Source organism: Hylobates moloch, unplaced genomic scaffold (genome assembly GCF_009828535.3).
Source record: "Hylobates moloch isolate HMO894 unplaced genomic scaffold, HMol_V3 SCAFFOLD_4, whole genome shotgun sequence".
NCBI classification, from domain to species: Eukaryota; Metazoa; Chordata; class Mammalia; order Primates; family Hylobatidae; genus Hylobates; species Hylobates moloch.
This window is the reverse complement of record NW_026652279.1, coordinates 54,051,738-54,071,713: the sequence shown is the minus strand read 5'-3', so window position 1 is coordinate 54,071,713 and position 19,976 is coordinate 54,051,738. Positions and strand designations below refer to the sequence as shown.

The window sequence follows — 19,976 nt, the reverse complement described above, 5'->3', positions numbered from 1 at the left end:
CACAGGTGCCTTTTCTTCGATAACTTCTTTGTTTTTAATTATTTTCTATTTGTTCATTTAATTTTTTAGAGACAGGGTCCCACTCTGTTACCCAGGCCTGGAGTGCAGTGTTGCGATCTTAGCTCACTGTAGCCTCGAACTCCTGACGTTAAGAGATCCTCCTGCTTTGGCCTCCCAAAGTGCTGGGATTACAGGCATGAGCCACTGTTCCCAATTCTGCTTGCTTTATTTAGATACAACCTGGGTTATAGATCTACCACTTTGCTGTTTTTATTTTCTGTGTTTATATTGATTATTGAAATAGTGAAAACAAAGACCTTTGATAACATAAAAAGCATTAATTTTTACCTTGAAGGCATTTTGGGCATGTGTTTGACACATGCCCTAAGATTTAAAATGTCAAAAACACATCAGTTAATATAAATTTCTTTTTAAAGCTTTAAAGAGAGATTATTTGAGTAAAACCTACCAGATTTTACAGGCCTGATTTGAAAACTTCTCTCTGTTCTCTAGTTCTCTGATAGCCTATTATTTTAAAATTAGTCCTGATTTCACATGGCGGAATTAATAATTTGAGAATAACAATCTAAAACTTCTTAGAAGACAAGCAGAAACAGTCTTTCGTTTAAAAAATCTTATCTAAACTCCCCAAGCAGGTAAGGAAAGAAACATCACATTAGGAGATAAATTAATGTTACAAACAGCAATGGTATTGAAGAAAGTGCTGTTGGAATGGTGAGACAAGAGTGGTATTCAAGAGGCTCACAAAGTATGAGCACTAAGCACATATATGCCAGGTTATTGTTGGGTAAAGAGTTTTTAAAAGTTTTTATAAAAAGTTACATGTGGTTCTGTTGTATTTCTAATTGCTAGTCTTTATGAGTATTCTTTTTGACTCTGTGGATTGTATGTACTTTATGCTTATAAGTTGATGATTTGTTTTTTACTTACTTAGATCCTACTCAAATGGGAGGCCTGAGTATGCTGCTGTTAGCTGGAGAACATGCCCTTGGCACACCAGAGGTAAGCTAGTCCTTTTCCGTCTCCACTCTGCTCATGTTGCGGGTTGGGAACACAGTTATAGTCTGTTTACATTGTTCATTCTGCATTTTCACTGTTAACAGCTCGTGAACAAACTTTATAATCTTTCTCTTTAAGATCTTTCTGTGTATCTTGTGTGTTGAGTGTAAAAAAAAAGTGGTGTAGATAAGGCCATGAGGATATAAACACAAGTCAGGTGTTGAGGTTTTCTGAACCTACAAGTAAGGTTGTAGTAATGCAACATATAGATCACTGGTGTTTGCATGACTCTGTGATGGTTATGTCAGTTTGGTGCTAGAAATCATTTATTCGAAACATTCTCTGCTTGGGTGATGTTCACATGCTAATGGAAAGATGATAGCTAAAAATATGCAGCTGTCAGTCTCTCTGGTACCTGAATAATTCCAAACAGCTGTTTTGAAAATTAGGAAACATGTCATTTCAGGATTGTTTTATTCTTCTTTCCCACCGCACTTGAGACAGGGTCTCACTCTGTTGCCCAGGCTGGAGTACAGTGGCATGATCACGACCTCCCAGGCTCGGGTGATTCTCTCACCTCAGCCTTCTGGGTGGCCTGGATTACAGGCATGTGCCCCCAAACCCAGCTAATTTTTGTATTTTGTGTAGAGACAGAGTTTTGCCATGTTGCTCAGACTGGTCTCGAACTTCAGGGCTCAAGCGTCTTAGCCTCCCAAAGTTGTGGGATCACAGATGTGAGCCACCGTGCTCAGCCTGTTTGAATCTTTAAAATGGAAAAAGGACCTATGCTTTCATGACCTTGGTTTCATGATCTAGTTATTGGACTGCTTTGGCTAAACATTTTTAGGTATGATTTTGACGGGCAGGTAGTGGCAGTTAACCATGCACAGTCAGCATTTGTAGAATTCCCCTATTTCCCAGAAACATTTAACAGAGGCCAGTTGAATTAACCTGCAGGTCATGTTATTTTACCACACTCAGGTTTTTGAGATGGAAATTTTTCAGTCCCCAACCAGAATTGTTGTTTAGGGCCAAATAGCAATGACTCAATTTTATTTTGGGTCATATTTTTTACTTTTTGTTTTTTAGTTGTGATTATGTCATACATATTATACTTGAAGGCTATTGAAATAGTGGTTTTTGTAGACATATAATTAGATAATAACCTATTTACATTATAAGAGGTTTTTATTTTTTATAGTTTACATTTGGGATCCACAATTGTTGACTATATATTCAATTTAACAGAATTATTTTGATTCTGTTCACTTCAGTGTAGCAAGAAATGTATAAATTTGTAAAAAATGCACTGGTAGTTATTTACTTTGTGCTAATCTTCACCTGGAAAAACATACATGTTACTTTGTGCCTTTGCATACTCATTATTCATCATGTTTGTAGTTTCTAACATAATAGCATTTTCAGGCATCATTTCACTTTCTAACACATTGCTGCTACCTCTTAACAAATCAAACTCTCACTTAGGTGTAGAGTATCCCAAGCATGTTCCAAAGGTGAATGTTGGAGTCATAATATGCACTTGACCTTTCAACACGTCTGACTCAATATGATTTCCAAGAATGCATTGAATTGTGAAAGCCAGCATCATCTTTCTTAACTATTTAAATTATCATAGTGTTTCATTCCCAACATCTATTTAGTGTTCTTTTTAACCTTCAAGGACAAATGTAAACAAATCAACATCTGTAGAACTCATAGATGCTAGTCAAAGAAAAGCATGGTTTCTTTTTCCCCTTTTTGCTTAAAGTTTGCCTTTTGGGCTCTTTTTAATGAGAAGTTCTCCTACTCCTTCTTAAGAAGGCAGAGTTTTGACACATGCAACTCAGTGCTGTGGTGGACCCTTTATCTCTGAAGTGGAAATGTTTTGAGAATTCTCAAGCTAAAGAATCAAAGAAAGTTAAATGATTGAAAGAAGGGAACCATAATGGGAGAAGATAATCTATGCTAAGGAAGAAGGTGGTAGCAGTTAGGTCTTTAAGAATCACTTCAAAGAACACAACTCTTTCTTCATATTCAGTATTTCCCATCTCAGAAATATTTAGGTCATTATTGAAAATAATCTTGAGATATTTAAACAGTGAAAGTTGTACAAAATAATGCTGTCTCTAAATATAGGTAGTTTGAGAATTTACTTCACAGCTATCAGTAGACTGCATTAGCACCTGAATTTCTATGCGAAGTCTTATTCCAGATATGTAGAAATGATAATAGAACTTTAAGGACTTATATACATAGACAGATGAACATGAGACAAATGTAATAAATATGTACTTATGTTTTCCTAAGAAGACTAGCAGGATAATGAGATAAGAGAAATACAGAAATTTCATATTTCTGACATTTAGAACAATTACTGTGAAGTCTGTTGGTACTGTGAGGTAAGACCAAAGTGACATTTTATAAAAATTCTGCCACCAGAAAATGGTCTAATCATAATGGCTTTTAAAAATGCCATGACAGAACCCTTATTCTGAAATATTATTCTTAAACAGAGGTTTTCTTTTGTCCACTGACCTGAGACCTAACCATGTAGAAAAAGTCCTCAAAAGACTATTTTTTAAAATATGAAAATTTTAACATAGGGAATAGATTTCTTTAAAAAAAAAAAAGCATCTCTAGAGGGTAGAGAGGCTTACTGTAACTGAAATAATAAAGTCCCAGATTAAAAGCCTGTACTGCTTCCTAGATCTACCTGAAATGCACTTAGAGTTTTTAGAGAGAAATTATAATTTCTTGAGATATCAACAGGCAAATAATAACAAAATGTTGTGTATTCTCTTTTTTTCTGTCTTCTGATCAATTCTTAATCTACCATAATAGATTTTTTGCATTATTATTTCAACATTTTTTATGTGCCACTATTACTAAGCCTAGCGTGGTTCTATGGTCTCATTGTGGTAACTGGGTCTGTGATGAAGAAAATGGATGCATTTTGATAGTTTGTTTTGTTTCTTGTATTTTCACATAATCGGCCTTGTTTTTTTATACCCAGAGTACATTGAAATACATAAATTATTTGGGATAAATTATTTAAAACAATGTTGGTTGTTACAGAATTTATTGATTGAGGAAGCCAAATTGATATATTGAGCACAAAAGACATAAAGGAGTGACTGACTCCTGGCTCAAAATAGCAGACTAAGCATGTCCCTACTGAGACCCTGTAAAATAGAAGTATAGAAGTCTCATTAGTAAATAACCCCATAATAATAAAGGAAATGGAAAGGAGTGTCTCCAGTGAATATGAGATTACAGCAAATTATTTAAATCAGAAATCAAACGTAGTTGTTTAATCAGTAAAATGTAAGTGCCAGACAAAAATAGGCGGCAGGGAGCTACAGCGGAGATGAGAGCCTCTCTATTCGATAGAATGCCCAGAAGTTTAAGTGAATTCACCTTTTTTTTTTAATTTAAAGAACCAGAAATAAAAATGTAGAACAAATAAAAGTAATCATGTTCACATCAAACTCAGGGAAGAACTAATGAGAAGTTAGAGAATTAAGCCTTTATGTTTCATACCACAGAGTTATTGAAAAATGAAGATACAAAAAATTGTCAGTACTTGATCTAGAATTCCTAGAAGTAATCTCCAGGACTAGAAATCCTTATATTTGTTAGTTACTTTAATAAAAATGAAAAGCTAAATTAAATTTTAAAAAACAAGGCAGGGAGTGATATAATTCAGATTGTGGAAGGGGCAGTTATTCACCATATCATGTATACAGCAGCTTGGATTGATCTCAGAAAGGATGACATCCAGTATCAGACCTAAGTGAGCAACATAAATTCATCTTGGCTAGAACAGAAGGAGAGGGGTGGTTAGAGAAAAGTAGAATATAAGTTAGGCATATTCATTATAGCTGATGAAAGCTTCGAAGGTATGAATATCTGTGTAGTTGTATGACTGTTTGAAGCTAAACTTTCAAATACATGGGAAGTACCTTAGACTTTAGGTCTGTGATTTTAGAATGCCTGTTTTGTTGGAGCCAACAGATAATGACAGTAAAGTATTGATCAAGCCACTCTTTTCTTTGCCTTCCATCCTATGAAATGGAGCTAATAATAATACCTGCTTGCCTTCAAATCTGAAGGCTACAGTGAAGATTAATTAAATAAAACCTGTAAGGCACTTTTAACTCTCCTGCAAATAATTCTTATAGGTATATATTATTGTCATTAGTTATTCTAGGCATTTCATATTCAACTTGCAAGTTTAAATTATATCAGACATTTCTCCCACAGGCTGTGATATGCTTTACCAGCAACATGCATACATACACACACACACACACACACACAGAGAGAGAGAGAGAGAGAGAGAGAGAGAGGGAGTTCCTTGTCTATTGAAAACTTAGCAGAAATTACAGTTGTAATTTACTATCTTTATCATCAGGTGCTCAAGAAGGAGACAATTTTTTAATATCTGGGAGAAATCAGTATAGGAAGTCCAAAGTCAGCAGAGTAGCTGAGTTAGTGTCAGATTAGTGGAGAAGATGCTAATAGATGATGGCACACCTCCATAAAAGGACTGTAAAGGTCGTATTCTCTGAGAATTGAACAGTGCCGAACTGTGTGCCATCTTTTCTTACATTTAATTACATGACAAGTGTTTATTGAATGCCTTCTATGTGTAAGGCATGTCAGGGAACAAACCAGACAGCATGAAGCTGATATTGTCTTAAGGTTCAAGTTTTTAGATATAGCAAATTCTTCACATGATACTTCTAGCTTAAAAGGAAATCACATTGATTTTCGTTTGTTCACCATGATCTGCCTATTTTAAAATGTTTAAAGCTTATGCATCAAAATTTCTTAAAATCCAAAAATATAGATTAAATATTGCTTATTCAAAATGCTTGGGACCAGAAGTACTTCAGAGTTCCAATTTTTTTGGTTTTTTTTTTTTTTTTTTTAACTATTTATATGATCCTTACCTTGTGGGCATCCCAAATCCAAAAGATTGAAATCTGAAATGCTCTAGTGAGCATTTCCTTTAACATTATGTTGGCACTCAGAAGGTTTCAGATTTTTTTGAGCATTTCAGATTTTTGGATTAGGGGATACTGAACCTGTAATAAATATATTTTGCCTTGTAAGTTTGTAATATCAATCTGTCACCTCCTCCAGGAAGTCCTTCATAATTTCTTGAGCCATATTCAATTCTCTCTTTATTCTAATCTCTTGTATCCCATATTGTTAGTTTCATACCTTACAACACTGATTATATTTAGTTTTATACTTTATTATAAACTGTATAATAAAAGTCATATTTTAAAAAATTTTTGTATTGTATTATATGTAAGTATTGTCTCTAGAAGACTAAGAAACTTGGGATCAAGAACAATGACAAGATTTAAACTGCAGCAGGTCTACCCACTTGCCTGGAGAATAGTCGTTATTATATCACAACTAACATGTATTGAATATTGCCTCCAAGGCTCAATTCTTAAGTGTATTCCATAAGAGTAACCCTTAATCCTTGTAGCAATTTTGTGAGTTAAGTCTTATCTACCTTATAGGTAAATATTTACCATTAGGTGAGGAAACAGAGGCAGAGAAGGGTAAAGTAACAGCCCACGATGGTGAGGCTACAAAGTGGCAGAACTGGGATTCCAACCCCGGAGGACTAGCTTCAGTCTTCTTGCAGCACACAGGGGCCTTGGTGATTCAGCCTCTGACAATCCAACCTTAGCTCTGGCCACTTCTCCTGTGTCCTGTGTCCTATGTCCTGTGCTGCACCCTTACTGAAGCTCATCACTGCCAGAGCAGGGGCATTTCGTGAGTGCTTTCTGGGGCCAGGCACTGTGTTCACAGTTGACAATGAGTATCTCATTCTCTCAAGAACCCTATGAGGCTGGTTTATTATTTTCTCCATTTTATAAATGAGGAAACTAGGTCCGAGAGGTGAAATAACTTCTCAAAGTCGTAGAATGAGGAATTCCTAAGACTAGAATTTACACCCACATTATTTTTCATTAAATGATGAGATAGGCAAAAATATGAGACACAGAAAAGTTGAATTTTACCAATATTTGTTGAATAAAGGAATGATTATGTCCACATCTGAAATGCTGAGTTTTTAACCATTTTAAACAAATACAGATTTAAATAAAATGGAAACTTTTCACTTTCTTTATTCCAATTTCTAACATGAATGAAATGAGGCTATTTATGTTCCTGCTTGTTGATTTGAATTAATTAGATATGTGCCTCCTTTAGGCTACTGTATTTGACTATTCCAGAATACTTTAATCCATTGAATTCCAAACTCCTTGCCCCAGTTCCTACCTGAACCTCATCAAAACTTTTATTCCCTTCTCATAGTTTTATAGGTTACTTTATTTAAATTCTACACTGAAAAGGAAGTGCGCTCTCTGAGCTTCCTCTTTTCTTGGGTGGCTCCCCCTTTATGTCACTCTTCACTGCCCATTTTGGCTGGACCTGCCCATCCAGCCAAAGAGCCCAGCCTCTACCATCTGTCCACTGTGGGGCTCAAGCCCAGAGAACTGGGTCCTTTTACCCAGCTTGATTGACAATCACACATCCTCCATGAGTCCCTAGGCTGCATTGATGAAATTGAGTATGCTCCTTGGGCTCTCAGAGATGAAGGCAAAGGTAGAGTGGAAGGTGCGCAGAAAGAGAGCTGGGCTGGAAAGAGAAGGGTGGAGAGCAGGAAGATAAAGGAGACATCCTTCACAAGAGAGGTGTGGTTATTGTCAGTTAGGTTGTTGTTGGAGAGCACATTGATATACACTGTTGCATTTTATTCTCACAGTTTCCTGTGAAGAAGACAAGTAGACAGAGTGGCATTGTACCTACTTTATCAAATGAGGAAACTGAGGCAGAAAGGTGATCAGAGTTATCTCAATTGCTACTGCAGTTATTTTTACAACTGGCCTGGAGTCTGTTCTGGACTTTCATACTAGTCCTCAGCCACACAGATTATAATGTTAGGAGAACTTGACTCATGGGGTAAAATCCATACTCCAGCAGCCCTGATGTCCTGAGTAAAACCAAGGATGTGTTCTTCCATTTAGCCAGATGACTTGACATGTATTCTGCTTGTGGCAGAGCTCAACTCTATGTGGTGCTGTTGGGTTATGCCCCCCGTGGCGGCCCAGGACTCTTCTCAGATGTAGTGCACTGCTCGTGTCAGGTAGCCGAGTGCAGTGCGTTAGTAACCAGCTTCTCCTTTAACTCACAGATGGAATCCTCTACCCCAAAACCATCTCTTCTCATAAAAGACACTCACTGCCTCCAACCAAACTTCCTTCCATCTCTCAAATTTCCTCTTTCAGTGAAAGCTTTAACTTACCTTGGAAACACAGGCATTGTGTTTCTGACCCCTTTCCCTCAGCTCTGACATCTTTCCAGACAGTTACTGAAGCCTGGCAGTTACCATCTTTGATTCAGTTGGAGTCCCACATCTCAAATGGCTTATTTCCTTAATCTTCTAATTAGCCTCCTGCCTCCAGTCATCCCCAGCCAGTGTCACCCTGCACTCCACTGACAGAATTACCTGACTACACGTCTCTGACTGAAAACCTTGGCTGGCTCCTCATTGCCTCCAGCCCAATTTTCAAACTTCTTCATGTAGAATTCAGATTCTCCCACTATACACCGATGCATCTTATTCTTCAGCCACACTGAGAAAGTCACTTTCTCAAACACACAGGGTTCTTGCCTTCATACTTTCCCACCTCCTGTTACCGCATTGTTTCTACACTTGTGAGAAAACTCCTGGTTTTCCTAAGGTATACCTTAGATGTTACCTATCTTCCACCTGTTCCCACACAGAGTGAAGGCTGCCTCTCCATCCTCCTGTAGACTTTGTAATATTCCACCATTATGCACTTAGATTTTTGTATATGATGTTGCTGTCCCCTGCACATGAGTTGCAAGCAACTAAGTGTTAGCCACATTTCCTTTGGTCATCATTTTATTCCCTAATACATACTAGATACAAGTAGAATATAAGCTTCTTGAAAGTAGCAGTCTTTGTGGCTGGCATGTCATAGGTGCCTATTAAATATTTGTTGAATGAGTGAGTAATCAATAAATGTTTGAATTAGCAAGGGTAGGAACGTATGGCTCAGATACTACCAGTGCAATACTCCTTTTGTTGACCTTGTGTTCATGCCGGCAGTGCATGGTTGTGGTCTTGTGTCTTGCAAAGTAAGGACAGGCTCATGATAACAACCTAGCTTTCCAAACTACTCACATTGCATGTAACTGGCCTGATCTTGTTTTATATCAGGAGGCCAGTTCACTTTTTTATGTATTCAATTTCACTATATAAATTGCTCCTGTGAAAAAATACTACATTACTGTAATTCCTAATTATACTAATCACTCCCCTTCCATGGTTATTGAGAATTATAACTAAATCAAAGAGAGGATTGAATTTGGGGAAATCAAATGAATATGTACTTAACAAAAAAATCGCTTTAGCTATTTTCGTTTTTGGGCATATAGCAACACCTAGTGGCTTTATCGATTATTTCAGACTATTTCTAGAAACAGCTTCTTGGGGTTTTTTCTCCCTTATTTAACCACTACTTATTTAATATTTTTTCTTTCCTCTTAATTAACGAACAAATGTCTGACTATTTTGTATTTAGAAAGTAAACTGGCTCTAGCATAGGAATAGATATTACAGAATTAATGTTTATCCATAAAAAGTGTGGCCCACCTAATAAGTGAAGTACTTTAAATGCAGACATCACAATGATATGGCACAATATTTTAAACATTTCACAACATCTGGAACCTTCTGAATAATGACATTACTCAAATGGGAGCCTTTTGTGGGAAGTATTCTCTCCCTGTTATATAGATAGAATTTCTTTCTTTTTTTTTTTTTTTAGACGGAATCTTCGCTCTGTTGCCCAGGCTGGAGTGCAGTGGCGAGATCTCCGCTCACTGCAAGCTCCGCCTCCCAAGTTCACGCCATTCTCCTGCCTCAGTCTCCCAAGTAGCTGGGACTACAGGCGCCCGCCACTACGCCCAGCTAAATTTTTTGTATTTTTAGTAGAGACGGGATTTCGCTGTGTTAGCCAGGCTGGTCTCCATCTCCTGACCTCGCGATCCACCCGCCTCGGCCTCCCAAAGTGCTGGGATTACAGGCGTGAGCCACCGCACCCGACTATGGATAGAATTTCTTATTTCTTTATCAAATTCCTGTGTAGATCAGTGTATCCACAGATACATACATTTTATGGGGTGCCTTACTTATCAAGTACTCAATAATGAATTCTTCATATTTATATTTGCCATGTCATTGAACCATTTTTATATTTTGAGATTTTAGATCCCCAGAAGAAATATGTCTAACCTGTATCACAGATTTCTGCCTTCTTAATAAATGATATATTTTACAATTTTTCTTACCTTGACAACTTAGAATTACAGTTGTAAATAATTATTGCATTGAGCTAATGCCTTCTAGAGAAATTTGGGGGCTATTTTCCCTATTTAATTTGTTTTAGACAGACTCTAGTGCTTTATGAAACTTTGCATCTGTTCTTTACAGCTTTTCTGTCTTCTCCTTCTGTCTTATCCTGCTGCTGGCATTGTTTTTTTCTTTCCCAACCCTCGTCCTTTTTCTTTTTTTTGTCCGCCCTCTTGGCCCCTTCTGATACTCTGCCTCTATTCTTTTGTGGACTAGAGGGTCAGCTAACCAAGTCAGCTAACTACGTAGCTTAGTACTAACCCAATTCTCCTGGCTCCTAATTTTGTGCTGTTTCCACTATACTATACTGAAGATGTATGCTAAATCCGTAATGCTTTAAAGTAAGAATAATTAGGTTTTGAGAGAGGACATGGTCCACTAGAGTAAAATCCACAGCATTAGTGATTCTATTACTGTTATTTTAGCCGTTGGATAGCGTTTGTTGTACTCCTGGCCGGGTCACTGAGATTCTTCCTATTCACATACATATGGAGAGAATTAAGTTAATCAACAGATATTCATTGTGCATCCCCTCTTTGTCAGGAGCATGATAAGCACAAACGTGTAGACTTATTTGATTGCATGCTAACATTGACAAACCATGTACAGGATTATAGATGCCTTCATAATTATGTGTTCAAATAGGAAGTTTTATATAAGACCATCCATCCTAAAGATTTGCAAAGGGTATTACTGAACTTTGAAACTTCCTGACTTGATGTGTTGTCGTGGCCAAATAATCTATAAATGACACTTAAAGTTGAATTTTCTTCATGCTGTTAATATGAACTCTAAGCCATAGGGTAATTTACCTCATCATAAATGGTCACTATTTCTTGTGAATTGTGGGATCTGAAATAAGCGTATATGTCATATAGACTTTATGCAGTGGAGCAACTCTAAATAATAATACATTTAATTCCAAATATATTTTATAGATTTCTATCTTATGCACACCTGTTTTATTAAAGTTTTATGAAGATATTTTATAATTTTCAAAAAGTCCTAAGCTTGACTGTAAGTAAAATTTTGATTATTTACCAAATAATCTAGGAGCCAAACACATATATTTTTTGATAAAGCAGAGAAGTTGATTTTTTAAAAATAATTCTAAATTATAAAGATATATTTTGTTCTGGTATTCCTTCCAATAAAGGAGTTCCCAATTTTTTGTGGCTACGAATTTCAGGATTTGTTGGCCTTTTTAATTCATTTTGTGTCTCCTTGGTGGGACATTTGGCACAGCATATCAAATAGTGACAATAGGAGAGTCAGGCTTTGCAGCCAAACCACAGGTGGCAAATTAATAAAAGCTTCTGCACCTTCACTAATGTGCTTATCTCTGGGAGAAGGTGACCATTACTCTTTAAAATCCAAAGGTGACAATTAAAATTTCAAATGTTTGCTCCTGCCCAGTGGCCTGTGACATTGTTAGAGAAACACATCCTCAATGTCTTAAGAGGGTCAGTGAGAAACTGTTTTTGGGAGCATAATCTGGGTAACTAGTAGCTCTTTCCATAGGATTTATCCATCAAATATAATCACATGCAGCTATTAAAATTACACTAGAGAAGACTTAGTGATGCAGAAAAATTAATATTAAAGTTTTTTTTTAAAAAAGAACATTCTGTAACTGTGATAGGATATTCTATTTTTGTTAAAAAATTACACAACTGGAAGAATATATAAGAGTATTAACAGTACTTATCTTTGGGAGGTAACATTGTAGGTGATTTTTCTTCTTTGTTTTGGTGGGGTTTTTTTCAGATTTTTAACAGTGAACTTGGATTATTTTGTAATCAGAAAACAAGTTATTAAAAAGTATTTGTAACTTTCATTTTTTTCTTTAAAGTGAAAGATTATTTTTCCCCCTAGACTCTCTAACTTCATTATTCAGGAAAGTGGGGAGGAATCACACTGAATTGGGATTAAGAAAACTGTTGTCAGCTTTCATTAGTTCACTCCACAAATACTTGTTGAGTATCTACATTGTGAGGCAGTGTTGGGGATAATGCATTAAATAAAGCCTCTGGGAGAGGATGTACAATAAATAAATATTTACATCTTGTGGTGATCAGTGTTTAATAAAGACTAAGGGGATTTTTTGGCATTGGGAGGGGAAGTGTCAAAGTTTCTTCATCTTTGAAAAGTGAGGGGTTTAGGTCAGAGGAATAATGAAATCCCTCCCTCTCTAACATTCTAAGCTTCCTGTGACTTTTGAATAACAGTTGACTACCAAAGCAGTTGTCACAAAGCAAATGCAAAAGTGGGTCAATGTTAGCATTGAGATAAAAGAGGAAATGTATATCCTGAGAAAAATACTTGATTAAAAAGTGATGTTTCTGTAACTGTTGTTGATAATAAATATCGCAAATGAAGATAAAGCATTAAATGTTTACCTAACACAGTAAATAGTACAAAAGAAAATATGATGTCTTTCTTTGTTTCAGGTATCCTCTGGCACATGCAGGCCTGATGTTTCAGAATCTCCTGAATTACGTCAGAAGTCACCATTGTTTCAGTTTGCCGAGGTAATATATTACAATTGATACTTCACTAATGAGGAAATTGTAAAGTGAGCTTAAATTGGGGCTGATAACAGTAACTGAAAGCAATGAAGAACTCTACTCAGCTCAACCATAAGTGGGAAAATAGAATCAAATTTTGGAAAAGATATTTTGGGTCTCTAGAGTTCTTAATTAGGAAATAACTACATTTATGCGTTTATAGAAGCTTATCGTTAAAGTCATACTAAATATTATTAACCTCATTACTAATTTTTACTCATGGATAGTAAGGTTAAGAATATATTGAATTACTATCAGAATTTAGTCATTTGTTGATGTGTTTATTTGATAAAACAAGACAAAATCAGCTCATGGTTATTGGCCATGCAGCTAATCTATATATTTCTTTTTCTTTTCTTTTTTTAGTACACTTTCATCTTAATTGAAACTTTAGCATGAGGTTGGCAGTTTTCAAAGTCTTCTTTTGTCAGATTTGTTCAGCTCAGTAGGTCTCTTGACACTGGTTCAAAGAGATGGTGTATAAAAGCACATTATCCTTGATATCAAGTCTAAAGTTTAAGACTGCTCAGAATATCTTAATTTACTCTAGAACTCAATATGAGCCCTCATTGATACATTTTTTTCTTAAACTTTAAGCCACCTGGTCTTTCCTTAATCATTTGAATTGTCTTTGACTAGACATTCTTCACCACTGTCATCCTTCCTGGTGTTTGCCCAACTGTTTTACAGTTTTGTCCAGGGGGAACATTTTTTATTTTTAGAGACAGAGTCTCACTCTGTCGTCCAGGCTAGAGTGCAGTGGCACAATCATAGCTCATTGTAACCTGGAACTCCTGGGCTCAAGGGATCCTCTCGTCTCAGCCTCCTGATAGCTAGGACTGCAGGCGCATGCCACCATGCCCAACTAATTTTTTTTTTAAACAGGGTCTCACTATGTTGCCCAGGCTGTTCTTGAATTACTGATCTCAGGCGATCGTCCCACCTCAGCCTGTCAGAGTACTGGATTACAGGGCATGAGCCACCATGCTCAGCCTGCGCTCTTTTTTGTCAAAAGCAATTATAAACATGTTAAATAAGATTGGTCCCAACTTTGAAAGCAGAACGGCTTAAGAGATGATCCTTGAACCTCTAAAGATCTAATGAAACCTCTAAAATTTCACAGGAAATTTTGGATATGTTAGCATGTGTACATTTTTGTGGCTTCTAACAGCATATCTAAGATCCAGAGAGATCCCTGATCGTATTGCTTTTATATAAAAGGTCTCTATCTCCAGGAGCTCCTATTTATGTTATTAATTGAAATCTTTATCTTAATATTAATTTATAATAACATCTCCCCCCCCTTTTTTTTTAGAACTTCTGAGATACTTTTCACAAAATTGGATGGATTATAACACTGGTTCTATTTTGTACACTGCTTGATTTAATTCTTAAAGGAATATATTGTATTTAGGTATAACCTACAATATTTATGTGTTTCCCCTTATATAAATTGTTTATTTTTTTCTAACTTTTATAGAGGGTTGGTAGGGATGAAAAGCAATGTCTGAAATAAGTTTTACTGAGTTTATAATTCCTAAGACTTAAGGAAAATTTCTCTGGGTTCATTTTTGCATTCTGTCATACTTGCACATGGTGGTCACTTGAAATGACAAGATTCATGGTTTGACCAAGAAAAGTTCTAAAATTTTATCCTTGAATGTCTTCAGAACACTTGGTTAGATCTTACAGTGGATAAAATGGTTTATTTCTACCTAATTTGTTAAATTGGATTTGGTTGATATTTGTTCTTCTTACTGATATTTATTCTGAAAATGCTTATCTGATTAAAAAGCACGGTAGAATGAAATTTTCCTGATGGCTTCAGCAGTGAATACAATTACTCAATCTCTCTCCTAATTTTTTTTTTTTTTTTTTTTTTTTTTTTTTGAGACGGGCTCTTGCTATATTACCCAGGCTCGTCTTGAACTCCTGGGCTCAAGTGCTTCTCACACCTAGCCTCCCAAAGTGCTGAGATTACAGATGTGAGCCACAGTATGCCCAGCCTCCTGATTCCTTCCCATTCCTAAACATCACTTTTATATGTATAACTACGTGGCCCTGTTGTTTTTCTAACCAGTTTAACTAAAACGAAAAAGCAATTTTTGTGATGAAAGTAAGTACCCTTTGATGGAGTTGTTGGGGAACAGTTACTTGAAGGAAAGACTTGTAGGATTGGGAATGGGCTGAAGTTATTATAATGCCCAGGCTTTCTGCTCCTGTGACCCACTTTTACCCTGTATTATAGCTGAATAAAAGTTTTTTTCACTTTGGAACCAAAATTACTGACTCACCTTGCTCCCAAAATGTCCTTGAAAAGTATTTCCGCGTGTTCCTCTGAGCAGAGTTGAAGAAAGCTACCATAACTGCCAGCTGGAAACAACAGGTCCCCCAGTTGAATCAAATGTAGGGTGGCAGACTCTTCTATTCATTGTCATGCACTAACGTGTGAGAGTGTGTGCATGTGTGTGTGTGTGTGTGTGTGTTGGGTGGGAGGATGCAGGTGCTATGAAAGAAGAAAATGCTTTTCATATTTAGGAAACAATTTATTGAGTTCTGGTGCCATGCTAGGTAACATCTTTTATGGCTTATTTTTTTTTTCACCATAATCCTCTAAAATGCAGATTATTATCATCATCATCAATTTACAGTGGTGAAAAATAAGTCTCAGAAAGTTTAGCCGAGCTGGCCAAGGTCATGTTGTGGTTAAGTAGCAGAGCTGAGATTCAGTCTCCCAGATACCCTGACCCACATCCATATGCTTCACAAACACTGCATCACAGCTGCCTCTAACTAGAGAACAGCTTGGAAGGAGTGGTGTTAGGAAGAGAGTGAGGGAGTGGCTTCACTTGCAGCCTCCAGCTTTTAACAATATACATTGTTTCCTTTTTTTTTTTTTTTTTTTTAAGTAAGGAAATTTATGTCACCAGGTCTCCTTAACTGCTGTTTGATGTATACTTGGTACCCTTACCAAAGACATGGCAAATGAGCCATACTCAGTCTTGGTTCTTTATAATCATCTGTTTTTAGAAACATGGCCTTTGTCTTCCCTTATCATTTATACTGCTCTTCTAAAGGGATTGAGGGTAATGACTCTTTTTTAAATCTTTATCAGTGTCTACAGTTGAAAATATATGGCAGAATCTTATGATCTGATGTGGAAAAATGTCATTGTACATTAAAAATTGCTTGTTTGCTTTCAGATATCTTCAAGTACGTCCCACCCTGATGCTTCTACAAAGCAGTGTCAAACATCCGCCTTGTTTCAGTTTGCAGAGGTATGGCCTTTTTAAAATGCTTTTTGGGCTAAGAAAACTTGTTGAGCTCAGGAATACTGGAATGGAGTTTTAATAATGTATAGTGAACTTTAGGCATGCCTGTTGTCATTATTAACATAATACACATTTTAACAAAATATTTATTGCTTTTTCTGCTGCCTTTGATGTACTCATAGTCAAATCAGCTCCAGATTTTACACCATTTTATAAGCATTCATTAAAGAGTTCATTCAGAATACCAGTAATGTGTTTATTTCATTTTATCTTGTTTTCAATTTATTTTAAAAGCTTGGAAAAACTGCTGTCAACAAGAAGGCCAGAGGGTTTCAATTTATTAAGTTTTTCCAATAGTGAAATTAGATGCTATAATTCATGAATGACTCTCTCACAGTGATTGCAGTGGTGAATACGACCTGTTAAATCAGGTTAAATCAGCTTTCAATGTGATGTAGCTTCAGCCAGTATTTTTATTAGTATTTAATCCCAGGCTCAGATCAGATCAGCTTTTGTAAGATCTCAGATTTCTTTGGTTTGTCAGCCAAAGAGAGCACACACCAGAGAGTAATTTTTTTGGTTGGTATGCTGCAGAGACAAATCTGATATTCTTGATTTTGCCACAAAAGCCCTGGCCTCAACCATATGCTCATTTCTAATGAGCACTATATGACAAATAACAAAATGTATATAGTTTATGAAAATAAGATGCTATCTGCTTTAGGTCTTTTCTTTTTTCCCTTTTTATCCCAACTAAAAAATGCGTATCATAAACCAAGCAATTTTTATAGGGTTGAGAGAAAATGACAACCAGTACCGTGCTGTTTAATATTGATGTATTGGATCACTTTGATTCATTTGAATAGAGAGTACTGCATAAATGGAATGTAAAATGATATCCTTTTGGCAGAAGAAAACCTAGCATCTTACTTTGAAAATGAGAAAAAATTACTTTTGGCTCTTACATTTAAAAAGAAAAAAAGCTGTTTCCTCTTGGGACAACTCGTGTCACTACTATGACTTTATACCATCGGTTGGCCTGCTTATGTATTAGGCTTCCCTGCCATAGTATTTGCTTAGCTGCTGAGGGCTATTGTATAAAATTGGTAACAAAAATATATAATGTTATTTCATAAAGAATAATTTGCTTAATTAAACTGAGTAAATTAAGATTTTTTTACAATTTTCCATCTTAATAAGCAAGCTGTTATTTTCACTGTCTAGGGGAAATAGTTAATAATTGTTAATAATACTTTCTTGCTTTCCTCCAGTTGTCGATGCCCATTAATTCTTCAGAGTTAAAAAGGAATTTTGCCATATTGACTAAATTTATTTTTAATGTTGATATCTGAGCCAGTTCTATCCAACTTTTCAGAAACATTTTTTTCAAAACAGAATTGATTTGCTATGTATTCTGTTTGACTAAATTCTGTACTGCATAGCAGGAATATTAGAAAGGTAGCGGCTCATCTTTGACACACCTGATATTTACATATCCATTGACTACCAAGAGTATTCAGCTTAACTTAAAATACCAGTATGGAATATCTCAGCTGATGCTGGTTCTGTTATCACCGCTCAGCATATGATTCAGTGTATGACTTTTTTTTTTTTTTTTTTTTTTTTAGACGGAGTTTCGCCCTCGTTAACCCAGGCTGGAGTGCAGTGGTGCGATCTCGGCTCACTGCAACCTCCGCCTCCCAGGTTCAAGCGATTCTCCTGCCTCAGCCTCCTGAGTAGCTGGGATTACAGGTGTCTACCACCATGCCTGGCTAATTTTTGTATTTTTAGTAGAGACGGGATTTCACCATGTTGGCCAGGCTGGTCACGAACTCCTCACCTCAGGTGATCTGCCTGCGTCGGCCTTCCAAAGTGCTGGGATTACAGGTGTGAGCCACTGTGCCTGGCCATGATTGTTATTTTAGCACCACTATCATCAGATTCATTAGGAGCTCCTGAAGCACTGCGGACAGCTCTAAGGATCAGTTTGGTGGTGTAATAGCCACCATCCTGTGATTCTGCAGGATGAAATCCCATGCCTTTCGTAAACTAATTTGTCCTTGCTGCTCCGTACACTAATTCTTGAATGAGATTTGGTCCTTGCCTCTTAATTATACTAAGTTTTTTTCTAGAGAAGAAAAGAACTTCTTACTTGGAGGAGAGAGTCATGCAGGGTGGCATTTCCAGAGGTTGCCCCTCTGCTCTACAGCACTCATCTCCTGAGGACTCTTGGGGTTTTTAGCTATAAAGTGCGTGCAGGATTTGAGGAGCCTTTTAAAAAAATATTAATTTGAAAACTTATTAGGAGTTGTTTCAAAATATAGGAAGGCATGTATGACAGAAAGACCAAAATAAAATGGATAGTGTAAAAATATATTATTTTCTGTTTTGCTCTAGAATGAGATGTAGTCCCTACAAGTATATAACTTTTCCTAGTTATATTTTGCAACCATTGGTAATAGCCCTAGTTCTTCAGCAAATTAAATTATTGTATCTTTGGCTGTTTAGCTGTAAATGTTATATGGGTTTATACAAGAGTAGTTCATGGTTCTCAAAGGATACATAACCTCTCTCGTCACTTTCCTCCTCTGACCCAACAGTACCCTAACTTTCAATCTTTAACATCTTACAATCTGACCATATTGTCAGACTAATACTGGGCTGGTTTTATTTAAGGCTAAATAAGAGCTAACTAGATGAACTAATAAAAATACCTACTAAAATCTGCTATGAGCATAGGTATTGCAATAGAAATAGAATAGGCTATAATTACTCACTGCGATATCCCTTAAAGCTCTTAGAATTGTTTCATAAAACACCATCACCTTTGAGAAAACCCAAAGACTCTTGAAATTCTTGTATTAATTAGTCAAAAGCAAAGGTTCTCAAACTTTACAATACATCAGAGTCACCTAGAAGGCTGTTTACACACAGATTGCTGGGCCCTGCCACCAAAGCTTCTGACTGATTAAATCTGGTGTTGGGCCTGAGAATTTGCATTTCGAACAAGTTTCCTATTAGAGAACCACAGTTTGAGACCACTGCTCTACAGTTATGTGTTTTTTTAAAAACCCCAAGTTATTAAATCATTATTGTTAAGGCATTTATTAATATCTCTGGACTTCACGGTGGAAGGGTCAAGAGAGGAAGGGATTGATGTATAATAGAAAATTACTGAGTGGAGCGCTTTATATCCCTGTCTCTTTTCAGAGGGATTCCTGGTCCTATTATGTACACTTAAAGAGAAGTGGGTGTTTATATAATCTAGGGAACAATTTACTTTTTAAAAGTATTTAGCTTTGTAATAGCATTTTAAGATCAGGCATGCAAAATTCTCAGAAACTATTTCTGTTCATTTTATTTACAAACTCTTCTAACACTGGGAAGAAGTTAACTAGATTTTCTCTTGAAAATGGGTCATTTATCGTGTAAAATATTTATCTTAGAAACATACTTTTAACAGTAAACCCTGGTGATTTCTTTAAGTCGAAAATGTTTTGTTTGTTTTGATTTTTTTTCACTGAGTCCTGGATCTCTTCCCTGCAAGATGAGAAAGATATTTTTCCTTCTTAACCAAATCTGATCATTGAAAAGCTCATTGAAATTAATCTATATGGAGCCATGAAACTGAATAAAGCATATTTG

General features: G+C 36.2%; 1 protein-coding gene across 12 annotated transcripts in view; it reads left to right on the top strand.

The window, feature by feature from the left end:
• The window catches only part of BBX (BBX high mobility group box domain containing), a 298,070-nt gene that overhangs the window by 210,320 nt on the left and 67,774 nt on the right, over positions 1-19,976 (top strand). For all 12 annotated transcript variants that reach the window (XM_032150240.2, XM_032150243.2, XM_032150247.2 and 9 more), the window contains 3 exons: positions 956-1,023; positions 12,943-13,023; positions 16,263-16,337. In XM_032150240.2, the coding sequence (XP_032006131.1) occupies positions 956-1,023; positions 12,943-13,023; positions 16,263-16,337 (224 nt within the window). The remainder of the gene's footprint in view (positions 1-955; positions 1,024-12,942; positions 13,024-16,262; positions 16,338-19,976) is intronic.